Below are 25,290 nucleotides of genomic sequence, written 5' to 3'. Positions count from 1 at the left end.
CTTAACTTATTGTGATGAGTTAAAGCAATGTAAAAACATATGCTGTCATAACTTATTGATCATATAATTTTTTTTACAGTATAATACATTTATATTTTCCATGCTTAAAACCATTATATCAGCGACAGTGATTTTAAACAGTTTATTGCATCATGTGACAATGATAATGAGACTCAAATGACAACTACAATACAGTCAAAAATGTAATAATACTGAATTTATTGATCATCCATTATAAAAAATGCATAACAAATGTACTTTCAGACAGAGAGCTTTAAAAATGATTAATTTAGCATAACAAAATATCTTTCCTCTGGCAGTAATCAATTTCTTTGAATGAAATGCACCCCTAATATGTTTGTTACTAAAACTAATTTGTGATTTGATGACTGCTTTATAATTCTATTTGACCAACTAGAAATGTTGGCTGTAAAACAGCTAGAAAACTCACACTTATAGTCCAGCCCTTATAAAATGAATAAATATTGATTACTAAATGATTTGCTAACAGTTATTCCTTAAATAATTCCCACATAGACGGTCTAGAAGTTCTCATAATGGTGAAGAAAATGTGTCTGGTCACGTTTGTTCATTTGCTGGCAGGCCTTCTCGACATTCTTAGTCAGACCGGGAGGACCACAGCTGAACACGCCAATCTTTTCCACCTTTGAGCAAGAGTAGAAAGAACCGCTCATGAATTGCGTATGTGAGGTTGATAACTGCCACATTGATTAAATTATATGACTGAATAACTTAAAATAAAAATGACTTCCTTCACAGGATTCCATGCAAATCACAGATATTTACTGATACTGGATGATTAAAAAAATGTAGCAGTGAGAGTTTAACGGAAAAGCTGTAATTTAGGGAAATGAACTGTATTTCTGACCTCTGGATGAACTTCCTGTAGCGAGCTGAGAAAAGCCAGAAAGGGTGGGCGACCGAAGTGTGTGACGGACCGCAGGCCGGTGAACAGACTCCTGTTCCGCACCTTCTGAAAGTGCCGCTCACAAACATACTTTAAAAGAGAAAGAGAAATTACCAGACATGACTTCATAGCAGTTCAGATGCTTTAAATTATGTCACAGTAGTTTAGTGGAATGGATAATAACCATATAAACCAATTGTGTTAAGTCATAAACTCATTCTCATATAAACACAAGGACCCTATTTTATGGATCTAAGTGCATGGTCTAAAGCGCACGCCACAAGTTCACTTAGGTCGTGTCCGAATCCACTTTTGCTAGTTTAACGACGGGGAAAATGGTCGGCGCTCCCGGCGCATGGTCTAAAAGGGTTGTCCCTATTCTCTTAATAAATAAAGGGTGTATTTTGGGCTTTACGTGCAATAAACCAATCAGAGTCTCATCTCCAATTCCCTTTAAAAGCCAGTTGCGCTCGTGCCATGGCAGATTCGCTATTTACATGGTGGAATTTGTAAGCGTTAAAACTGAACGCGTCTCCAGAGAGCAACGGATCTGATCGTGCGCGAGGTTAAAGCACACAAGCAGAGGACAAGGACAAGCCGGATTCACCATATCTTTATGTACACAATTTTAATCTTTTACATTGTAATCCTTTTATTTTTAATATTTGTCTAGTCTGTGTGCTGCTGCACACCCTGTGTGTGTAATAATCAGAGTGTGCGTGCGTTGTGGACCCGCCTATAAGCACACATTACTAACGCGCTCCTTAAATAACAAAAAAAAAATACTGCCCCTTTGACTTTAGACCAGGTTTCAGTTGGTCAATGACTTCAAAATAGCAACGCGCCAACAGTGCACCTGAACACACCTCGTTTTCAGACCAGCACGCCCATGGGCGCACATGCATTTGCTATTTAAACAACGTGGCGCAGGACGTGAAAATGATAACTGCGTCGGGCTGAGACTAGCAAAACACACTTGCGCTTGGCGCTTCATTGCGCCGAGTGTATCATAGGGCCCAGTGGGTTTACCAGCATGGTGGTGCGGAGATCGAATTTCTCAGCCAGCTGTGTGATGTAGATGTGCACTGACACCAGCTCCTGGCCGTCCATGTCCTCCACCTCTCTGATGATGTCAGACACCCACTCGAACTGACGCTGGGTCCGCGTCACCCAGATAAAGTACACCTGGAGCCGGAGGACACGCATCTTTTAAAACTTCAATCAAGGGACGTTCAAAAAATATATGTTTAAAAAAAAGAAGGAAACTGTACCTTTTTGCACTGAAATTTGACCTTGACTGAAGATTTGAAGACCAGGTCTTTTAAGATGGAAGCGAAGGGTGTGACTCCAATCCCAGCACCCACCAGCACTGACACCTCATAGTCTGTCCACTCCTGGTGACCCTCCCCAAACGGCCCGTCCAGATACAGCTGTGTGCGAATTATTGTTCAATTTAAACCATATACTTTTACATTTATATTTATACTATATGTTTGTGAATAAAAAGTCACCACATGTAATATAACTAGTGCATAATATAATAAATAATTTAAAAAAATAAAAATAAAAATATATATTTACATGCCAATAAAAATCAGATCAGGTAGTAGTTTCTTAAGGTAAAATGCCAGACAAGCCCAAAAAATATATTATATTATATTATATTATATTATATTATATTATATTATGTGCGCTAAAATCGATTAATCGCGATTAATCACATCTAACATGAAATGTTTGTATGTATATATATATATACACAGTATATATATATATATATATATATATATATATATATATATATATATATATATATATATGCCTATGTATATGCACACACACATATATTTACAAACTTTTGTTAGATGCGATTAATTGCGATTAATCGATTTTACAGCAAATAAAAATATAATATAATATAATATAATATAATATAATATAATATAATATAATATAATTTATTACATGGCTTGGTTGAATTCTAATGTAGAATGCGGTCTGTTATTTCTTGATAACACACCGCTGCGAAGTATAAGATACCGTTGCCATGAAAAACAGAGCGTTGCTATGGACACAGGATTCTAACCGTAGAGACGGAACGGACTATTTTCTTTAGCGGAAGCAATACAATCGTTTTTAAATCAATAAACTCCTTTTTAAATCAATATTTTGTGTCAAATTATTGATTTATTTGGTAGGTAGCTATGTAATAAGCGGGATAATGTAGAGTGAGGCGGTTGTTATAGCAAATACAACCCCTTCTGGCTAATACAAGATTGTCCTGATCAGCCTGTCGGGGTTGTATTCGCTATAACAACCGCCTCGCTCTACATTATCCCTTACATAACTAATATAATATAATATAATATAATATAATATAATATAATATAATATAATAAAAATTGTGGCTTGTCTGGCTTGGGCATTTTACCTTCTGATCTGATCCATAAAAATCATTTTTATTGGCATAACCATGTGCATTCCGGTTTATTCCATCTATATAATCCAAACATAAACTTTCCATCCTTGCCTTGGGATATCCTCCAAGCTCCTGGAGTTTCTCAGGGGTGTAGGCCTCTCTGAGTTTGCTTGTCCAGGGTCCCACTGCACGGATATGAAGGCTGAGGGTCTCCTCGTGGGGTGCGGAGGTCAAGGTGAAGGGGTGGTACTCATCCGTGCCCAGCGCCAGGCATGCGATACGTACCCACTGTCCCGAGCGGTAGACAAAACCTTGAGGACGCTTAAACTCCAGGTATGTTACATCTGCCAATTCAAAGGAATTGAGAAGCGGGTTTGTTATCATTGTTACCTCAGAATAACTGGTGATTTTAAACATATTTGACAACAGAGATGTGATATGACAGGACACTTGTTTGTGCGTGTTTAATTTCATTTTGAATAGACTCCTGAATTTGACTTGAGATTCCCTGTTGTGAGATGCTGTATGATTTCACAGCCAGAGCAATTAGGAGTGACACTTTACAGCACATGACAGAGCGCTGTGTGCTCGGGCCCTGAGAGACTCGCAGATAAAAGAGCTTTGTGCTGTATCTGCTGAGCCTGAGTGTCGTCTACCTGAGGGCAGGAGCTCGGCTTTCACCACTGGGATCTCCACCTTCTTCCTGTTGAGGCTGATGAGCTTGTCCAGGAGGAAGAGGAGGCCTGGGGGGATCAGGTAGATGTGGAAGCGGGGCTCCTGAAGGAGGCCGTAGCTGCCGTGGATCACCGTCTGTCACAGGAGGCGAGAGAAAGAGGGGAAGTCAGATGTGTAACTCTCTCACAAAACAAAACAAACAAATAAAACAAAAATCAAACAAACAAATCAAACAAAATTCAAACAAATACAAATAATTATTGTTGCTGCTTCTTTTCACTTCAAAACTAAAATAACATTCCCAGTCTTTTTTGAAAAGAAACAAAACAAAACAAAAATCAAACAAACAAAAAATTAATTATTGTTGCTGTTTCTTTTCACTTCCAAACTAAAAATAACATTCCCAGTCTTTTTTAAAACAAAACAAAACAAAACAATCAAACAAACAAACACATACAACCGACAAAAATGAATTATTGTTGCCGTTTCTTTTCACTTCAAAACTAAAAATAACATTCCCAGTATTTTTAAAAACAAAACAAAACAATCAAGCAAACAAATCAAAATAAAATTCCCAGTATTTTTATATATATATATAAAAATATATATATAATAAAATGATTTATGGTAATATTTTTCCATTGTAGTTTAATAATGTATGCATTAAAGAGTATTATTAAATATGTTCATATTAATGGATACACTTTGTTTCGATAGTAGACTATCGAAATGAAGTGTAACCATGTTAATTTGTCCTCAACGTACTATAATTTCATTATAGTTGTTCAATGATACAGTAAATTGCAACTTTGAGGGATTGTAGTCTTGATATAAACATTATTAATTTTATCCTCTTCACCTCAAGTCACACACAAAAAACAAAAGTTTTCCAGGACAAGCAAATAAACAATTGAAGTGTCTAACAAAAAGACAATTAAAAATCCTACAGCCTCCGGTACACTGTTATGATTTCTCCTACTACCATTATTTTTTCTCAGTACACAATACTGAACCTCAAACACTCATGAAACTAGTGGTGTGCTTTTTCCCCCCTCACCAGGACATAGACGAGCACATAAAGGTGGTGTGTAATCCAGAATCCTCTAAAGCTGATGCGTCTGAAATAGTGTGACGCGAAGACGTACATAAAAGCAAAAATCAGCAGCAAAAGCACCCCAGTGAGACCTGACAGAAAAAAAAGAAAGAAACCCAGAGGTTTAAAAAGAACACACAAAACATACATCCACAAAAATAATACATTCAGTCTATTAATTGAATACTGAATATGCAGCCATACCAGGAACTGTCTTGAAAAACCAGAAGGTCCATTTTAATGGAAGCTCAGACCTGCAAATGATCAACACACAGCATTAGTTTATTAATAGTCTATAATCTGTCCATCCATCCATCCATCCATCCATCTATCGTATCAATCTGTCTTACTATCTATCTATCTATCTATCTATCTATCTATCTATCTATCTATCTATCTATCTATCTATCTATCTTTCTATGAAAGGATATCTATCGTATCCATCTGTCTATTTTATATGTCAAGATCAATCCAATACTTCAATCAATAATATGAATTACCCATTGTTGGAGAACACTCTAGGAAACAAGCAGGCAAGAATGCTGAGGTCACTGATGCAGAAAATGTAAACGTTGACCACATGACCCATACTGTGAACAACTATGGCACAAAAATACAATTTAAAGAAATAAAATTATTAATGACCAAATAACAAGTGCATAAATATAATGAATGTATTACATATCACTTTGAGGAAGTTACAATACACAATGGAACTTTGAAACCTGGTCATTAAATGTAATCATTGAGTCATATATGCCATAAACTTACACAAGACTTGGCGGACATACAAATTGTTAAAGCAACAATATGGTGATATAAGTTCCACTGGATTGATTATGTAGTCATTTTTTATGTGGCACACAAGGAAGTTAAAGTATTCCCAAAAGGCGTTTTGCACGCAGAGGGAATTTTTCTCCCCTGACCTGAGAGGATGACAGCAGTTATAGCCATGTGGCGGTGAAGGTCAATGGCCGCATCAAATGGGATGTATCTGTTCAGGAAAGTCTCTCTGCACATGGTTATCAGGTTACGGCACACGGTGAGGAGCATGTAGGGAAACAGGAAGGAGATGGCGGCCGCAGAACCGCGAGACACAAGCACGCCCACCATGGAGGTCTCTGGGACGCCACTGGCGTGGGCCTGTAAACCATAGTCTAAAAACATCGCTATTGGTTTGCAACCGTTAGTGTGGAACTCCAGTGTCAAAATGCATGACCAATTCAACATGATCATAATACATTTAAATGTACAATAAAATGCCTTAAAAATGTACAATACAACATTCAATGATGAAAAGAGATGGGACACTTACAGTAGCATCTTTCCAGTGCTAGTCCAGCTGTGATCCCGTACATAATGACCACGCAAATGATGTGCCTCCTGTAGTTTTCGATGAAGCGCTTGAACTGCTGGATCCATTTCTTCACTGGGTTTCGGTTGTAGCGCTCTCTCTGAGGACTCACGTACACCTTGGGGTTGCTTTGTCCAACTCTGGGGAAACTGAACATTTTAATTATGTGGCAAAAACTACGTGACGTACAACACAGACGCGCTACGCTTAAACACTACGTGAAAAGACTCGAGGCCCAGAGAGAAGGAAATGAAAAGTGGAATAAAGTCGTTATTTGTGTTTGTTTTTGCACACAAAAAGTATTCTCGTCGCTTTATAAACTTAAGATTGAGCCACTGGAGTCACTTGGACTATTTTAAAGGGGGGGTACAATGGTGTTTCATGTATTCAGAGTTGTTTACAGTGTTAAAGAGATAGATTCTCATGCTAAACATGGGCAAAGTTTTAAAAAAATATTTTGGACGAATAACGGAGAATTTCTATGCTGAAAATCTTACTTCCGGGTTGGTACAAGTTTCGGCTGTTTTTTTTTAGATCGTGGATCTAATGACGTAGATCAGAGTGCAACTCCTTATATGAGCATTTCTCTCGGAAAAGCTCGCCCGCGAGCACGTCGACTAGAGGAGAGCGAGACCGCGCACATCAACGCGCTTCAACAGGAAATCATCGGCAGCGCTGCATAGGATTTGTTCAAGAATGTCTCCAAAAAAGTGTGTATTTGGATGTGAGGGAAAGCTTACCGTGTTCAGTTTTCCAAAGAACCCAGTGTTACAGGAACAGTGGATGCAGTTTGTTTTTCCGGGGCAGCAACGGAGTGTAGGAAGTGCGGTTGTGTGTTCTGGTCGTTTCAGTGACGAATGTTTTATTAACAAGGCTCAGGTCGACGCTGGATTTGCAAATCGTTTGCTATTAAAACGTGGAGCGGTCCCAGTGATAAAAGACCCCATTCATGTAAGTACAACTGGATCAGATTTCTGTCTTTTGCTGGAAATCAAGCACTACCGCTTGACTCTATAGCTCCGCCTCCAGGACCTCGGCTTTTTCCGGAGAGAATCGGAAAGCTGTATTTTTCTTTTCTAAATATAATAAAACTAAACACTTTTTGAGATATTAAGGATGCACTACTACTCTATAGGTACTCAAGATTAACATGAGATTAGGTGAAACTGTGCATGTTATGTACCCTTTAACGATGTCTTTAATACATTTTCTGGGCCAGCAAGTTTCAGTCCCTTAGAAGCCTATGGAGGAGTGAGACAGCTCTCAGATTTAATCAAAAATATCTTAATTTGTGTTCCGAAGATGAACGAATGTCTTACGGGGTTGGAACAACATGTGGGTGAGTAATTACTGACAGAATTTTCATTTTTGGGTGAACTAACCCTTTAAGCCTGTTCTGACTCGGGTCACTATATGTAACAGATTCGTGATTTTATCTGTATACTGTATGTGTATAAGTCTTGCTAGTTGGTATGTTAGACAGATGGACAGAAAACTAATTAGACAGAATGGTGGATAACTGACTAAATAGAGAGAATGCCAGATAGATAACTATCTAGATTGTTGTCCGCCTATCTGTCTGTCTAATTAGTTAGTTGTATGGCTGTCTTTTGAACTAATTAGACAGACAGACAGGTGGATAACTAACTAGATAGAAAGACAGTCAGAGAGATAACTAACTAAATTAGTCAGACAGACGGGTGGATAACTCACTAACTACATAGATAGACAGTCAGATAGATAACTAACTAATTAGACAGGCAAACAGGTGGATGACTAACTAGATAGAAAGTCAACTCAAGATGATGACGTTTTAAATTAAACCTGGCGGACATTATGTCACAGAATGGCATCAGTTCCCACAAATACTGATTGCCACATTTCTCAATAACCAACAAATGACAGGTTTCACAAAGGCTTAAATCTAACACCTAGCTGAGCTCCTAATGACCATACACATGTCAGAACATGTTGCATAATGCAACACATGCTCTAAAATGACCACGACAGAGATATCATACATTAACGTCTTGGTCTGTCTTTGACGAAGTTCCTGGCCTTGCTCCCCCTCAGCCCTGTGAGTAAGCTCTTCCACTGATGAAGAACTACAAAAGAAAATCAACAACAATCAGCTATGTTACAGAAAACTCATATGGCACTTTTTAAAATGAGTACAATGTTATATATTTACCCATTTTTCTTAATGAAAGACACTCGCTGTTGTCTGGCTAGTTTTTTCTTACCAAGTACTTCCATTCCTGAGAATACATGCACAGCCGTTTCAAAGAAAAATACCTCTGTGTTGAGTGTACCTAGAATTATAGAGACATATGGGGGATTAGAGCATAAAGAAAAATATATCCTTCACCTTTAATATTGAGCTGAGCTGAATGGTCTCGCAGCAGAAAGTGAAAGTCCTCCCATGAGAAGGAATCTTTGTTGTAAAGGCCAGCGGCCTGAAGCATTGCTGCTATGCCATCATCAGCCTGACTCTTAGATAGAGCACTTCCAGAGATATCAATGAAAGACCTGCACAAGAAAGGAGAAAATGCGTCTAGCAGAAATAAGAAATCTTTTGCTCGATGGTGTTTTAAGCCCCCAATGGCTCCTTAGAGGCAGCTAACCCTACCCTCAACCTTAAACCTACCCATCCCCTCTCTGCCTGGAAGGCGCCGTTGGGGGCTTAAAACACCAAACACCAAATCTTTCAGAGGAACTTTATTGATTTATATCATCTGAGTCACAAAGTTCAGGTGATTATCAAAAATTCTTTGCACAGATTGGTAACTTTTTTCTTCAAGGCTCAAAAAACAGGATCTGACATCTGAACCGACCTGAGTAAGGAAGTGAACTCTTCCTTGGACAAGAAGCCATCTCCTTTGATATCATGCATTGAAAACAGAAGCTTAGACTTCTCCTCTGGAGTGCCTGAATTTGCAAGCCAAAAACATCAAACATTGGAACGCTCTTATCAACATAACATAATAACACTGTAAAACATTCTAACAACATGACCAGGTAACGTTGTAACACTGCAAAATTACAAAATTGTTACATCCCAACAATGTAAGAAGGAATTTTGTAGCATTTTAACATTGTAACACTGTTAGGATGTCACATTTTTTGCAGTTTTACAGTGTTGATGTAACAGTGTTACAAAATTACCTTGTCACATTGTTAGGATGTTACATTTTTATAGTTTCATGATGTTACAATGCTACAAAGTTGCCTTGTAACAACACTGTTAGGATGTCACATTTTACATTTTACAATATAACAAGGCAACTTTGTAGCATTGTAACACTGTAACATCATAAAACTATAAAATGTAACATCCTAACAATGTGACAAGGCAATTTTGTAGCATTTACCATAGTAACACTGTAACACCAACACTGTAAAATTGCAAAAATGTGACATTGTAACATTACACTGTAAAAATGGTAACATTGTAACAGTTTAAAATAGTACACTTGTAACATGATCCTAACAATGTAACAAGGTAATCTTGTAGCATTGTATCATCGTAATGTAACACTGTAACATTGTAGTGGTGTTAACTTTGTAGTTTTATAAAATTATATTGTAACAACATTTATGGACCAGAGGCGATAAGTCTTAAGTTATTAACACTAAACTACCATATAAAAAATCTGAACAACCTCACCTGTCATAAAAATCACAATAACATCCAGGAACTCCTGAAAGGAAAGGTATCCGTTACCGTCCTTGTCAGCCAGTGTGAACATAGACTGTACAAAGAGCGAGTCAGGCTTCAGACCGAACACTCTGGCAAATTCAGCTCGCGTGAGCTCACACTGTAAAGCTTCTCGGGTCCTATTGCTCAAGTCTCCTGCATCACTTTTATTAATGTCCAAGACCTGGAGTCAAAAAAGACATGTAAGATGCTTCCTCTCAACTTTGTGACACATTGCCAGTGGAATGAGGACAAAATGACCTTCAGACATATAAAGAAACAACAGAAAGTTATGTTATACCTTTGAAAAAGCATGCTTGAAGAATGTCTCCACAATCTGTTCCCTCTGTTCTCTGGTCACTGCATCTCTAAGAATTTCTTTCTCACTCATTTCCATCACAGTTAGACTCTGAATTCTGCCGTCCAGCTCAGATCTCAGGTGATTTAAGAACTCTGACCTCTGACCAACGTCCTCAAAGAACAAAACCTTTCGGCCAGAAATCCAACTTAATGCCTCATTGAGCATTCGTTGCATGATGACAGCAGAATGAACAACCGAATTCTTACCAGATCATACTCTTTGGGGATCTTCAAGAGTAGAGAACGATGCTGATGGTCATTGGGTATTATCACTTTCAGGTGTTCTTGATTGCCGAAGCTGTGAGAGCTGAGAAGAGAGCCGTTCTCATCAAAGGTCTGGAATACTTTCTTCTCGTTGAACGCAAGAGTGACTTGTCGGGGTGCCGTATTGTGCCCCAACCACTCTTTGGCTGAACACAAAAGTAAAAAAAAAAACCCAGAAGTTAATAAACTTATCTTCATTGGCATAACAGGCCAACATGACATTGCAGGTGATGTTACTGACCAGAAGTTCCATGAGCAGGTTCCTTGTGTTTTGTGGAACCTTTGAGCTTCTTTTGGAATCGTTTGTATCTGGCCGTCCGAACATGAGCAACTACACAAGCTACTATGTAGCTTACTGTCGAGAGATCAGAAAAAGTATGTGTGTTGAAAAATGTTTGGCTGGCATATGCATTATATTAACTAACAGGTAACTTGTGACCGTTTTTTGGCAAACAAAACCTTGAAAGTGAAATAAAAAATTTTTAAATGATTTTTTTTTTTTTTTTACAAAAAATAGTAAATAAAATATATAAATAAATAAATAAATAAATAGTTTATTTTTATTTCATAACATTCCAATCTTTTTTTGAAACAAAATATTAAAATACATAATTATTATTACATAAAATACTTTTATTACATTGTTGTTTTTCCCCTGGATTTAATAAAAAAAATATACATTCATACATAAATACTTTTATAATTCCAGATCAAATACAATTGCCTGAAGTAAATACATGTAATCAGAGCCCGTCTACGGAGAGCCTTGGCACTCCCTATTCAGCCCCATTGTATTGATTTTGGTTGCAGTTCCATTAGAATTCCACTGGGGGTGATCGCGAGCGAGTGCAGACTGAATGGGAGTCAATGGGGCTAGACGGCTAAATGTGTCTCTTTCACCCAAATGCCGTTGAGAAATCTCAGATTTTATTGTAGGTTTTGCAAGTTCAACATGGGTTATAGGTCGAAAGTTGAATGAACGAGTACTTATTTCTTTTCTATTTCTTACAGGTTGAGTTGTTGTTGCCCATAACACGCTAGCATTCTGACGTCATTGACATTTTAAAAGACTTTTTAAACCAAATAAGTGACTCTAAAAAAATCTAACACCCAGCAATGTGTAATTTCTTTGCATCTTCTTTCGAATACAACATTCAAATTACTAGACAAAAAATTATATCCTGAGAAAAGTGGGTTTTGAGGGGTATTTCGCCATAGACCTCCATTCATTCTGCACTCGCTCGCGAGCGCCCCCGCATGGACAGAGACGTGTTACTGCAACCAATCCAGAACCCGGAAGTAAGCAGAGAGTGCCAATTCTCTTCCTATTAGACATTCTCTGATGTAATTCAATTATAGTTTAAAGGTGCAGTTCGTAATTTCTGAGAAACGCTGTTGATATTTTAAATCACCAAAACAAACACGCCCCTGCCCAAAAGGACCACACCCCTATCTTGATATCCCCGCCCCTAAATTCACAAACACGCTATGCAGCACAGGCACCACCCCTCTCATTAGTGGACACGCCCCTTACTGCTGATTGGCTACAAGTGTGTTTTGGTGCTCGGTCCGATCCACTTTCAGCCCTGTTTCTCAAAAATCGCTTACTGCATCTTTACTGCATACAAGTAAATTATGAATAACACTGACCAACAGGAAACAGGAACAGCACCACCACTGTTACGCCAAAACCAGCTTTGCTGCTGTCGTCAAAGTAACTCACAGAGACGGCCTTTGTGCAGGGGTGAAGATCGGAGGCTCTGATTGGCTGAGGCTGGGGGCAGGGATCACCTGTACAAAAAGCCCAAAATAAACATATCATGACTTTTCAATATTATTTTTTTATGTGTGCGTGTGTGTGTGGAATATGTTGATGCGTGTGAGTTGTTTATTACCGTCCACCCAGAAGAACGCGTTCTTTTGAATGTCGCCCTCCTCTGCACTGGTGACGTCCAGAATGACATCATGAAATGTGGTGTTCTGTATGGCTCGGATCTCCTCCTCAGTGAACAACCTGAGAGAAAGCAGTCGATACTTAGCCCGAAATACCTTTTACGTGTACTCGTCTGACCAAATTGACATGTTTGTTTTTTACGTAATCATCACCAGAAATTTTCCCACCCATTTTGTCTGTTCTCAAACCAGAAGCGATCAGCATTCCTTATGCGTTCAAACTGGTCCAGGATGATGGCAGAAAACACTGGACCTGGTCCTTCATGTGTTTCTAAAAGGCCTCCCACAAACAGCTCTAGTCTGGAGGTGTCGTTCTCATATAACTCTGCCAGCTCCCTTAACAACTGAAAAGCAGTGAAAAGTGATTTAACTAAAGAGAGAGAACATTTTGCATTTGAATAAGTGGCGTTTGCAAGTGCAAACAACGCCGCCACAATAAAGGGGGGTTCGGGGTAATTGTTATTAAGATGTTTGCTGATGGTTCATGCCATTAGGAGCTTTCGCACCGGGTAGTTCTCGGAACTAGTTACCAGGGTGATTCCCAGAGAACTAATGGTTCCCCTAGGAAGAACCATGCCGGAGCCTGATGCTCCCATTCTCCGTGTTCATTAGTTTATGATCTGTCTAACAGTCCTGTCTAATACGTTATTAGATAGAACTGTTATACATAGAAAGTAGACAGTAATGAAAAGGCATTAGCATATGCTGTGTGGTTGATGCCCAATGTCGCTAACTGAGCAGAAATACATAATCATGTTTCGCTTGGTCCCCTCAAAGTTGAGTTGGATTTTTTCCTCAGTGTAAAGGTCAAGAAGTCCATCTATCACTGTTTTCCATGTTTGTAGAGTTAGTTAGTGGAGTAAATATATAGCCTATAATCTGTGTGTACACGGCTTTTTAAAAAAATGGCGCTGGTGTTTCGCGTGCGTTCGGCCAATCAGCGTACACTAACATCACTGGTAGTTCCTATAATGCTGGATTAGATCCTACTCGGAAGTAGGAGCTAAATTAGTTCCCCCAAAAGGAGTTCCTAGAACTAAAATCGTTCCCATTTCCTGCGGTGCGAACACGCCAAAATCTGCGTAGTTTCGCCAATAGTTCTTGGAACTATGAAAAGGTTCCTCTGGTGCGAAAGCCCCTATTGATACTCTAAACAGCACCTGTGTGTTATTCAGTTTAGGGTTGATCTCCTCCCAGGAGTTGACCGGCCGCATGTTGAGGGCCGCTCTGATCTGATTATAACTCGGCAGCCCAAAATCACGCCCCCTCTGGATGGATAAAGCCACTGCATCAGAGCGTGAGAACCGCAAGGGGCCGTACATGTAATCTAATGAAGAAAGGGAATAGAGAAGATGAATTAACCAATAGATCTTGATGTCAAGCATACACAAAATTGATCAAAATGGACAATTCTTGTTTTAAAAAAACAAAAAATACAGTATTTATTATAAATGATTTATCATTGCACATCACTTTTTAAAGGGACAGTTCACCAAAAATTGAAAATCCCTTTAATTAATGTGCCCTCATAATCTTTAATCAAAAAAACTTCCCATCCCTCTTGCAGTATAATTTCTTCTCTTCTCTGATGATGTGTTTCTGGCATGAGGGCGGAGCAACCTGTCACTCACATGAGATCCACCAATAGCAAACCACAACCATCCAATCAATTCCTGATGGACATCAAGCCCCGCCCTACATTTTTTCTTATTCGAGAAGCAGTTTCACTAAGATATAAGTCACAATATAAATAATAAAAGACTATCGCAACCTCCGTTTCATGCTGACTTTCAATTAATCAAAAGAAAAACCAACCTCTCAAATCCTCGACAATGACGTTGTCCTCGCGCTCAGTGATCTGAGAAGCCATGCCCATTATTAGCTCATCTACATCCTGACTGGACCTCAGGTTTGGATTCTAAAACATATATAACTTGATATTAATGTTGTTTTTGTTATTTAAACAGTTTAATTGAAATAATTTCTAAACATTCATTTCTAAACAAAAATTGCATTTAATTAGATTGATAAATAAAAATTAATTATACAATATATAATAAAGAAATCCTTTGGGACAAAATCAGGCAAACCACAATGTATGAAATTTTAATTATATGGTCGCATAATCCAAACCAAACCCTGTCTGTTATGACTCACATTTCGGTTCCAGAAGGTGTTGCATAAACGCAGGCCAGGAGATTTACTTGCATTGTTTTTCAAAGCACTTTCGTAGTGACACGTCCTGTTTCTGAATCCCCAAAATCACATTTCAACACAATTACAGATACAATTGAGGATTTTGTATGTATACTAACTCTCTATTCATTGACAAATCCTGGAAACAAACATATTTAGGAGCACAACTGTTTTCAGCACTGATAATAATAATAAGAAATGTTTCTTGAGCATCAAATCAGCATTTTAGAATGATTTGATTGGAGTAATGATGCTGAAATTAGAACCAAACTCTAAACTTTTTAATGGTAGTGTAAGTAAATGTAATACTTTAAGATTTTAATAGAAATACTTCAATATTACAATCAACAGTGGTTTGTAACAATAGCTTTAAAAAGGCTTTCAACATTCAACTGATGAGGTACATTTTACAAAAGTGAATAGTTGAGAAATGTACCTTTTATACACACCAGATGGCGCAAGAGTCAGTCCAAACCTCACAGCAGCAGCTTCAAACTCAGCAGAGATCCCTGGATCAACATGTATCTGATAACCTGTAGAACGACAGAACGAAATGACATGCTTGCAGTCTGTTAACCTGTAATGACGTATATGCCGACTGCATGCTGTCATCTACATGTTACGCAAACCATAAGAGATGTTTTAACAAACCACAAATTAGCCAACCTTTTGACTTGCGCATAAAGTCTCCTCCCGTTTGCAGCATATTCTGCCCTCGAACCACCCATTAAACAGGAAGAGACCATCTGACCCACGTCAAGTGATCAGCCAGAGTTCATTTTGTTCGATATACCACAATAATACATATATATTCTATAGAAACTCTGCTCTGATTGGTCAGATGGCCCAGTCTGTTGTGATTGGTCTACTCTGTTCTGATTGGTCAGATGGCCCAGTCTGTTGTGATTGGTCTACTCTGCTCTGATTGGTCAGATGGCCCAGTCTGCTGTGATTGGTCTACTCTGCTCTGATTGGTCAGATGGCCCAGTCTCTTGTGATTGGTCTACTCTGCTCTGATTGGTCAGATGGCCCAGTCTGTTGTGATTGGTCTACTCTGCTCTGATTGGTCAGATGGCCCAGTCTGTTGTGATTGGTCTACTCTGCTCTGATTGGTCAGATGGCCCAGTCTGCTGTGATTGGTCTACTCTGCTCTGATTGGTCAGATGGCCCAGTCTGTTGTGATTGGTCTACTCTGCTCTGATTGGTCAGATGGCCCAGTCTGTTGTGATTGGTCTACTCTGTTCTGATTGGTCAGATGGCCCAGTCTGTTGTGATTGGTCTACTCTGCTTTGATTGGTCAGATGGCCCAGTCTGTTGTGATTGGTCTACTCTGCTCTGATTGGTCAGATGGCCCAGTCTGTTGTGATTGGTCTACTCTGCTCTGATTGGTCAGATGGTCCAGTCTGTTGTGATTGGTCTACTCTGCTCTGATTGGTCAGATGGCCCAGTCTGTTGTGATTGGTCTACTCTGCTCTGATTGGTCAGATGGCCCAGTCTGTTGTGATTGGTCTACTCTGCTCTGATTGGTCAGATGGCCCAGTCTGCTGTGATTGGTCTACTCTGCTCTGATTGGTCAGATGGCCCAGTCTGTTGTGACTGGTCTACTCTGCTCTGATTGGTCAGATGGCCCAGTCTGCTGTGATTGGTCTACTCTGCTCTGATTGGTCAGATGGCCCAGTCTGCTGTGATTGGTCTACTCTGTTCTGATTGGTCAGATGGCCCAGTCTGTTGTGATTGGTCTACTCTGCTCTGATTGGTCAGATGGCCCAGTCTGTTCTGATTGGTCTTCATCAGCACTTGATACACAGAGATATGAACAGTAACAATGGTGTCAGTTTTATCATATCTATTCAAGCCCGAGTCCTCTACATTCACAAACAGCTATATTACACACTACATGGACGATATCTGAAAAAGCATATTAGGAGCACTTTTATGTGATATGTGAGTGGAAGTGAATGGAACTTAAATTGTAGTGTGACTTTCAGTAGGTGTGTCATCTGAGACTGAAACAAACCACAGATTACCTGAGCACGCGCACATTCACACACACACAACTCACCTGGATAGGAAGACACTTGTTTTCCCAGATAGGCCGGAAGCCACTCATAGAATGCGATATTCTGAAGAAAGACAAAACACATACACCATAAATCCTAAAATCTAGACCAATGTCCCTATATTCATAACCTAGTGTTCAGAGGAAATGTGAAGTGAAGGATACTGCGGTACATCCCTCCAAATTGGCAGCTGTGCTGTTACATGAAGTGAGTCAGTAATTGAGGACTATTTGCTTTACCTGTAATGTGGCAATAACCCTCTTTCGGGCATTTTGGAAAAGCTCTTCGTCTGACCAAGAGGGGTGTTCCTTGCACAGTTTGGAGGCCAGGTAATTATGGTAACGAAACCAAATAATTCCCTCAGTGACCGAAAAGATGTTCTCATTGGCCCAGGCATTCCCGAACTCTGAGAGCACACAAAACGTGCACTTGAAAACCACAACATGCAACATTTTCATGAGCTTCTTGCAATGCACTTAAGACATTTGAGTAATACAATAACACTTTATTAAAGGGTATTCATAACAGAATAAAAATAAGTAATAAAACCATACAATATTGTGAAAATACAGTAATCAAATAAAACATCTAAAGGGGTTTAAGTCACTCCGCCCTGTATCACATACTTTATTGCATGGAGGAAACTATGGTTTACCATGGTGCATTTTTGTAAGGAATGTTACAAGAAAGCATGACAAGAAAATAGTTGATATTTCAAGTCTTACCAAACCAAAATTTCCTGATTATCCATGCAACTACTGGTTGTATGGTGATAAATGAATGTACTACAACTTTAAAAAGTAACTGTTCCCTATCTCACCATAGAGTTCCTGTGAGCCGGGACTTGTACTACTGGGGTCCGGCGCACTCCACATGAGGTAACCGCTGCTACTACGCCTGGGCATGTCCTGTGAGGGGCCTGAAGCCAAGAGTCCTTTGGAAAACATTCTCAAGGCATCACACCATGAGCTGGAAGATCCATAGATGGAGCTGCCATCTATCCACGCTGTCACGTGATTCACCTGAAATGAATTATGGGTAGATCAAAAACTCAAAAGGCCCATTCCAAATCTCCTACAGTCAATTGTGACTACATGCGCACCTGTGTACGGGGATTGTTGGGACTTTTGCCCGTGCTCGGGTCCCACTCTGCTCTCTGGAACTGGAGCAGGACCGGTTGTGAGGAGTTGGAGCCAAAGACGGGATCTTCTTTTTGGACTTTGATATGCATGAACTCAGGTGGGCAACCAGGTCTACGGGATTCTGAGATCTCAGACCACACATGGTAACCTAATGAAGCAATAAAGAGCATGTGTTAAAGTGGCCATCGGAACCAAATTCTCTTTGACCTTTTCAAATACTAAGAAAACATCTTTTGAAAAGAAGCTGCAAAACCGTTTAATTAAACTCTATAAAGTGCTTAATTCTTAATAGCACCAGTGCATAGATGTTGTTTTAAGCAATAAAATGATCTTTGTGGAATGTAAAATGTTCTTCTTTAGCAGCCATCGGGCTATATGGTTCTATTTTAAAACCTGTATTTTCAATGATTATTCACTGATAATCTTCCCAACCAGTATGCTGTGAACCTGGGAACCTCTACAATCACTAGCTACGTTTACATGCACCAAAATTATCTGTATATTATCGGATTGATGGCTCAGTCTGAGTGAAAACCCTACATGTAAACAGATGGATCAGCAAGAAATTTAGATTGGATTGAAAAGTGTAGTGTACAGTGGCGCTGTAGCGTGGAGGAAGATTAGGACGAAAAGTCCCCATTCATTGTAATTGCATGGAAAAGAGTGACCAGTATAATCTCGTAAATTGCGAGAAAAAAGTCATAATTGTGAGAAAAAAGTTATGATTGTGATATAAACTTGCAATTGCGAGAAAAAAGTATATATATAACCTCATAATTGCGAGAAAAAATTAATAATTGTGAGATATAATCTCGCAATTGTGAGAAAGAAGTCATAATTGCGAAATAAAAAAACTCGCAATTGCAAGAATAAAGTCATAATTGTGAAAGATAACCTCGTAATTGTGCTAAAATATTTTTGAGATTAAAAACTTGCAATTGCAAGAAAAAAAGTCCGAATTGTGAGATAAAAAAAAACAAAAAAAAAACGCAATTGCGAGAAAAAAAGTCAGAATTGTGAGATAAAAAAATCGCCATTGCGAGAAAAAAGTCAGAATTGTGATATAAAAAAAATCACAATTGCGAGAAAAAAGTCAGAATTGTGAGATTAAAAACTTGCAATTGCGAGAAAAGAAGTCTGAATTGTGAGATATAAACCCGTAATTGTGTTAAAATATTTGTGAGATTAAAAACTTGCAATTGCAAGAAAAAATTGTGAGATTAAAAACTTGCAATTGCGAGAAAAGAAGTCTGAATTGTGAGATATAAACCCGTAATTGTGCTAAAATATTTGTGAGATTAAAAACTTGCAATTGCAAGAAAAAAGTCCGAATTGTGAGATAAAAAAATCGCCATTGTGAGAAAAAAGTCAAAATTGTGAGATAAAAAACTTGCAATTGCGAGAAAAGAAGTCTGAATTGTGAGATATAAACACGTAATTGTGTTAAAATATTTATGAGATTAAAAAATTGCAATTGCAAGAAAAAAAGTCTGAATTGTGAGATTAAAAAAAGCGCCATTGCGAGAAGAAAGTCAGAATTGTGATATATAAAAAAAATCACAATTGCGAGAAAAAAGTCAGAATTGTGAGATTTAAAAAAAAATCGCAATTGCGAGAAAAAAGTCAGAATTGTGAGAAGAAGAAAAATCGCAATTCATGAAAAAAGATGACAATTATTATTGTTATTGTGTGGCAATTATCTTTTTTTCATTTTTTTATTTCATGTTGGAAACAATCTTCCATACTTTGTTAAATTCCACTCAGGATGCCTTTACTGAAATGGAATCTTACTGAAAATGTCTTGAAACTATAATTAAAGAGCTGGCTGTGTCTCAATCAACAGGCTGCACCTAGTTTAAATGAAGGAAGACACTCACCGAAGGCCAGGGAGAGAAGAGTTCTGTTCTTGTATGACAGGAGACCGGATTGTCCGCTCATGGCCGTGTTGCTTATCTGGCGGGGGTTGGGCAGGTGCGGTTCCTGTCGGGGCAGATAAACTCCATCCGTATACTGCGCCGGCAAGAAACGGACCAGAGCTGCATCTGTAGGGGCAACATCCTGATGTTTACAAAAAAATATGTCTTACATTTTTTTGTAAAAAGCATAAAAGAAGAATTAATTCACTCACCAGCAGCCCCTCGATCATGATATGCCAAATTATTGTACCACCCATCATACCTTTGAACTTCCCAGGTAATGGCAGAACTCGCACCTGTTTGGTTCAAGATCAAAGGGAGTTTGGCAATACTATAATAACTTACACGAACAAGTCATTAACAAACATTATATGATGATTCACAGTACTGCATGTTCAGTCAAGATATTCTTTAAATACACACTTTTTTTTAATCTAGGACTTTTTAAAATCTAATTTACACCCCAAAACTTACCAACGTTAAAGCATAGTTTTAGTGTAAAATGAAGGAGAAAAATGCTAAATTCTGCTCTATTTCTAGGGCAAATAAAAGCTCATGTGACAATGAGACTTTACTACACTGCTTATTTATTGCGAAATAGTTTTTTTTTATTAATAACCTTAAAGCACAAATCTTACTGCAACACTTCATGGTAAGTTTCACGGATAAGATAACTGATATTATTATGTTACATAATGTTTAACAAATGTTTAGTCAACGAATAGCTCATGAATATTCAAATTGCTGGAAATGCATGTATTTTCCTTAAACAGAGTGACCACTGTTTCCTTTATAATATTAATCATTATTTTTATTTTTAACAATACACATTGTATTATTAGAATTAAAAAATAATATAAAATATTATAGAGTGATGCAAGGGGGATCAAATTTATTTTTATATTTTCAAAATAGAATAGATTAGACAGACACAGATAGATAGATAGATAGATAGATAGATAGATAGATAGATAGATAGATAGATAGATAGATAGACTCACCAACAGCTTGACAGAGAACAGACAGTGCAGTTAAAGTCCTCCAGATCACCTCACATAAGCCCATTCTTGCAAACCAATGAAGCACCTCTTCGCCCAAGAGCACTTCACTTCAGACTAGAGAAAACACTAAGTGCTGTGAGAGTAAAAGTAGACCCAGCTTACCTTAAGAATGACAAAGCATGGACCTCGAAACAAATATGAAGGCAATTAAACCGAAAACACAGTCACACCTGTCTTTAGAGAGCAGCAGACCTCGCCTGTCAGTGCTGTAGATCGAATGGCAGTGAAAACAAAAGGAAGAGTCTGAGAGTGACGGAATGAGAGTCCGACCCACATCCACACCTGACTGTTTCTCACTGAGTTTACGATGCAGGGCTGGTCATGAGCGGTTGACTCCTTTCTCTGGAAATACCAATCAATGCAAATCAAAGCTGTTATTAGGAAGCGCGATCGTTTAAAAGATGAGCGCAGACCGGATCATCTTATTTCCAGGACTCATATTTCCCCGTCTTGTTTTACGGCTGTCGTTGCGTCCACAGGTGAGTTGCAGTGCGGCATTGTGGTTGGGTTGGGATTTGTAAATGTCTATTAAGCGGCATCTAATTCTGTCAGACTTGGAGAATAAGAGAATAAACTTATGATAATCAAAATGTGCGCTTACCTGGATCTACCTAAGCGGCATAACGGGCTGTTATATGAGTAGCGTTTTCTGTAGGCCATATATGTAGCCTATTTTAAGTAATTGCAGAGATGTTTTAATGGATCATATTCATAAGTGCGAAAATGTGAGAAGGAGATGGGTTAAATTATATGCGTTTGACCCCCGTAATTCATTTAAATCCTCCTGGAAGACAATTGAATTTGGGAGGTCTAAAAAGTATAGAGAGCCTCTCTCTCTTTTTTTTTTTTTTTATTTTATTTTTATTTTTTTTTACCATTGATTCAATAGGATTGAACTAGCCTATGCCTTTTTTTTACATTTTAAAAAACATGTATAAAACTGGACTTTTAGCGTTCAGAGAATATTCATAAATAACTTTTTTTATAACTTAATTTGAACGTTAGCAAAACATTCTTGGAAATCGCTTGCGAACTGAGGTAACAGCAACACAAGCTGCTCGAGCACATCTGTACGATATTTCAACAAAACATAACCTAAATTGCAATAATTTAGCACTTAATTAGTGCTAAACTACAAAAAATGGGGTTTATGGTTGACGATTGCAAATGTCTCTGGAACGGCCAAACTAACGGGTTGCGCGAGACGCACTTCAATAGCGGCCGTAAAATTTCGATACCCTTGAAAGTCACTGTATAATTCGCACACTAGACTGTTATCTGCAATCTTCAGGTAACCGAGCCTCTTGCCAACACTGTCCTGCTTTCAGCTTTAGTTCTCGCCTGTGGAGGGAAGATGACTTTCTACGATGGCATTTACCCGTTCTACTCCCTACAAAGAAGCCCGTTCATCGTCGACATCAGCCTGCTGGTCGCCATCCTGGTTTTCTCGGTTCTGGCTGTCAGTTTCATCTTCATTCTACCAGGAATACGTGGCAAATCGGTGAGTGAGCGAGTTAAATCAATTCTTCTTGAAACACTATTTTAAAAACAATGCATCTTCTACAGGTTTCCAATAAGGGAAAATGAAAAATTAGAATGTGAGATGACAGAAAGGCGAAGAAATTATTATTTTAAACACATCAAGAAATGTAAATGTAATATTATGACGATGCCATTTCTTTTACATTTTGATTTTGTGAATGTCAAATTGTTGTAAACTCTGAGGTAAAATGTGTGTACCGAATTCACCGGAGTTGTCAAAGTATATTTAAAAATAGGCTATTTAAAGTAGCCCATTTCTTTCTATTGTTTTACAAATATTGAGATTCATTTTCTATTTTCTAATCTCAAGGTCTACTCTAAGACTAAAATTACACTTCTGGGGTATTTTTGTCAGTTTAGGTGACATTTTTTGCCCTTATTAACTTATAGTAGTGAAAAGTCTTTTACATAATCTCTTTTTACATTTCTGCAAAAAAAGAAAAGAACATTAAAATATAATGTCCTCTTTTTTCAGAGACTGTTCTGGATGTTCAGGATAATCATTAGTTTATTTATCGGGGGTGTTTTAGTTGGTGAGTATTTCAAGTATTTTGATTAAGCAAGTTCATTAGGAAATCTAGTTGTTAGCCTACTGTATAGCCGCCTCAAAAACTATTTTCACACTTCCAAGTTAAAGTTATGCTTTACTTCACCAGTTTTTCAATGACTTTTAACCAAGGTCAAAGTAATAACCAGAGATTGTCTTTCATTAAATTTAATGCCACTTGGTTTGACATATTTGTTATGTAATGTAATGACACATATTTTTAAGTGTGAGTACGAGTCTAAATATTCAGCTGGAACAATAAAAAACAATTATCCCTTTAAGTCCACTTATATTATATAAGATGCAAAACTTGTATGGCCTACATTTTCATTCATGATCTGCTAAACTCCTCTTGTCTGCTTCAGTGTTGAATTTTACCGGAGACTGGGCTGAAGCCAGCGTGAAGGCCAACGCCACCTACAAATCCTTCAGTAACGCATTGGTCTCCGCTGAGGTGGGACTTCACGTGGGCCTGTACGGAATAAACATCACACTCAGAGGTGAACAGGCCGAGTCCGCGACATTTTTGGTCCACTTTTTTGAGCCGCAAAACCCTGACCGGGTCTTTTGACATCTGTTCCAACAGGCGAGCCAGTATCGCAGATAAACGAGACCATTGACTACAACGAGATCTTCAGTTGGTCGAGCAGCGTGGATGAGCAGTACGGCGACGCGCTCGAGAGGGGTCTTCCCAACCCCATCCTTTACATCGCAGAGAAGTTCACACGCAACAGCGCTTGTGGGCTCATCTTCCAGTACAGATACTCAGGCCGCTTCGCCTCAGCCAATCTCTGGTAAACCAACACACAGTCACCACCAATCTCTTACTGTAGTGTAAAGAAACTCCGTCCTATTCAACAAATGCAAACAAGCTAAAGAATGGCCTTCTCCCGCAGGATGGCTTTTTGCTGCTGGCTGGTGGCCAATATCCTCTTCTCAATGCCCGTCATCCTCTACGCCGGGTACATGATGATAGCCACGGCTGCTTTCATCTTCTTCTCCATGGCTTCCTTCTCAACTATATACAACCTGCCCCAATGTGACTTCAGTATAGGTGCAGAGTCCTTAAGGACAGACTTTAGCCATTCCTTCTGGATCGCTTTGGCAACGGGTAAATGCTCCTAATGGGAAAGCGGGACACTCTCGAAAGGTTTTTGACTTGGATAGCATATAAAATACTTTATAACATGATTACGGTTGATTTTCAGGTTTACTGTGCGCTGTGATTGGTTTGGTGGTGGTGTTACTGGATTGTCTATTTCCTGCGAGGATGAGGGAGGCGTTCAGTGTTGGCGTGGACAACGAGGAAGACGAATGCCATACCGGTGAATGCTACCTCAACTCAGGCTTTCTAGAGGGAGTGATCTCTGATGACATCCCACCGACGGGGAATGGCTCTTTGCCTCGGCAGATCACTACAATAACAGTATGTTTTATACACAAATAAATGAAACGATTTGGTCGTTATTTACGCACCCTCATTTCAGTTTCTTTCCGTGGAACACAAAATAAGATGTTTTGAAGAATCTTCATGCTGCTCTTTTCCATACAACGACTGCATATTACTACTAACACCAAAATTATGTCATTAATTGTTTAAAAATGCACTGTCTTTGCTGTTGAAATATTTATTGTTTTCTTTTTTCTTTTCTTCTTTCTTTTAACAGAGGCTTTGAGGGGCGGTTTGTTGTCGTCCACAACTACTACTTGAAAACTTGCAGACTGAAACTTTCTGGGAGTTGTTGTATATAAAATTGTTACTGTTTCTATTGTTCTATTCTATTGTTCTACTGCATATACATGTAAATAATGCACAAAAAATTAAAATATTTAAAACAAAAATCTAATTCTACAATGTGTCCATTTTCATTATTTGTGTTACAGTATGAACTTAGTAAAATGAAATATGCACACATTATTGCAATAACGACATTTGGCGATACCAAGATTGAATTCATAACCACATGAATGTGGAAGTTTACAGGTCATTTAATTCAAGGTATATTAAACCAGGCTTATCATCATCAACTAGAAACTAAAACCATAAAAACCCATTTTCATTACTTGAGTGCTGTCAAATCGA

At 38.5% G+C, this 25,290-nt stretch overlaps 2 protein-coding genes across 5 annotated transcripts; one reads left to right on the top strand and one right to left on the bottom strand.

Annotated features, from left to right (window-relative positions):
* Positions 1-203: 203 nt before the first annotated feature.
* duox (dual oxidase) lies at positions 204-21,316 on the bottom strand. The gene is made up of 34 exons (XM_079859062.1): positions 21,289-21,316; positions 21,059-21,191; positions 20,270-20,353; positions 20,019-20,183; positions 18,102-18,289; positions 17,820-18,021; positions 17,239-17,405; positions 17,002-17,062; positions 15,376-15,472; positions 14,901-14,991; positions 14,559-14,661; positions 13,904-14,070; positions 12,912-13,087; positions 12,686-12,804; positions 12,441-12,581; positions 11,032-11,145; positions 10,734-10,936; positions 10,468-10,653; positions 10,137-10,350; positions 9,304-9,397; positions 8,838-8,998; positions 8,661-8,727; positions 8,491-8,574; positions 6,431-6,609; positions 6,042-6,272; positions 5,616-5,715; positions 5,320-5,369; positions 5,080-5,207; positions 4,004-4,157; positions 3,459-3,691; positions 2,200-2,358; positions 1,958-2,113; positions 890-1,018; positions 204-665 (listed from the first exon to the last, which is right to left on the bottom strand). Exons 2-34 carry the CDS (start codon positions 21,120-21,122, stop codon positions 543-545), a joined length of 4,590 nt encoding a protein of 1,529 aa, XP_079715188.1. The 5' UTR covers positions 21,123-21,191; positions 21,289-21,316; the 3' UTR covers positions 204-542.
* Positions 21,317-21,448: 132 nt separating this feature from the next.
* Positions 21,449-25,071, top strand: duox2 (dual oxidase 2). 4 transcript variants are annotated; one of them, XM_079859063.1, is made up of 8 exons: positions 21,449-21,597; positions 22,447-22,619; positions 23,136-23,193; positions 23,573-23,707; positions 23,794-24,001; positions 24,104-24,318; positions 24,416-24,633; positions 24,875-25,071. In XM_079859063.1, exons 1-8 carry the CDS (start codon positions 21,477-21,479, stop codon positions 24,881-24,883), a joined length of 1,137 nt encoding a protein of 378 aa, XP_079715189.1. In that variant the 5' UTR covers positions 21,449-21,476; the 3' UTR covers positions 24,884-25,071. The 4 variants fall into 4 exon arrangements, with proteins under 4 accessions (XP_079715189.1, XP_079715190.1, XP_079715191.1 ...); XM_079859064.1 differs by having other exon boundaries at positions 22,410-22,619; XM_079859066.1 differs by lacking the exon at positions 21,449-21,597 and adding an exon at positions 22,129-22,156.
* The last annotated feature ends 219 nt before the right edge of the window (positions 25,072-25,290 follow it).

The sequence above is a fragment of the Squalius cephalus genome, assembly GCF_949319135.1.
Source record: "Squalius cephalus genome assembly, chromosome: 23".
NCBI lineage: Eukaryota > Metazoa > Chordata > Actinopteri > Cypriniformes > Leuciscidae > Squalius > Squalius cephalus.
The sequence above is the reverse complement of the archived record's forward strand: the minus strand, read 5'-3'. Positions and strand labels throughout refer to the sequence as shown.

Bases quoted from the DNA above. Each gene is read 5' to 3' on its own strand.
- duox2 (XM_079859063.1), top strand. From the start codon at position 21,477: ATGCAAATCAAAGCTGTTATTAGGAAGCGCGATCGTTTAAAAGATGAG. The intron at 24,002-24,103 runs GTAAACCAACAC...CTTCTCCCGCAG, and splicing joins TTCGCCTCAGCCAATCTCTG to GATGGCTTTTTGCTGCTGGC. The intron at 24,319-24,415 runs GTAAATGCTCCT...GTTGATTTTCAG, and splicing joins CTGGATCGCTTTGGCAACGG to GTTTACTGTGCGCTGTGATT.
- duox (XM_079859062.1), bottom strand. From the start codon at position 21,122: ATGGGCTTATGTGAGGTGATCTGGAGGACTTTAACTGCACTGTCTGTT. The intron at 14,662-14,900 runs GTGAGTCATAAC...TATATGTTTTAG, and splicing joins ACACCTTCTGGAACCGAAAT to AATCCAAACCTGAGGTCCAG. The intron at 8,728-8,837 runs GTGAAGGATATA...ATGTATTCTCAG, and splicing joins AGCTCAGCTCAATATTAAAG to GAATGGAAGTACTTGGTAAG.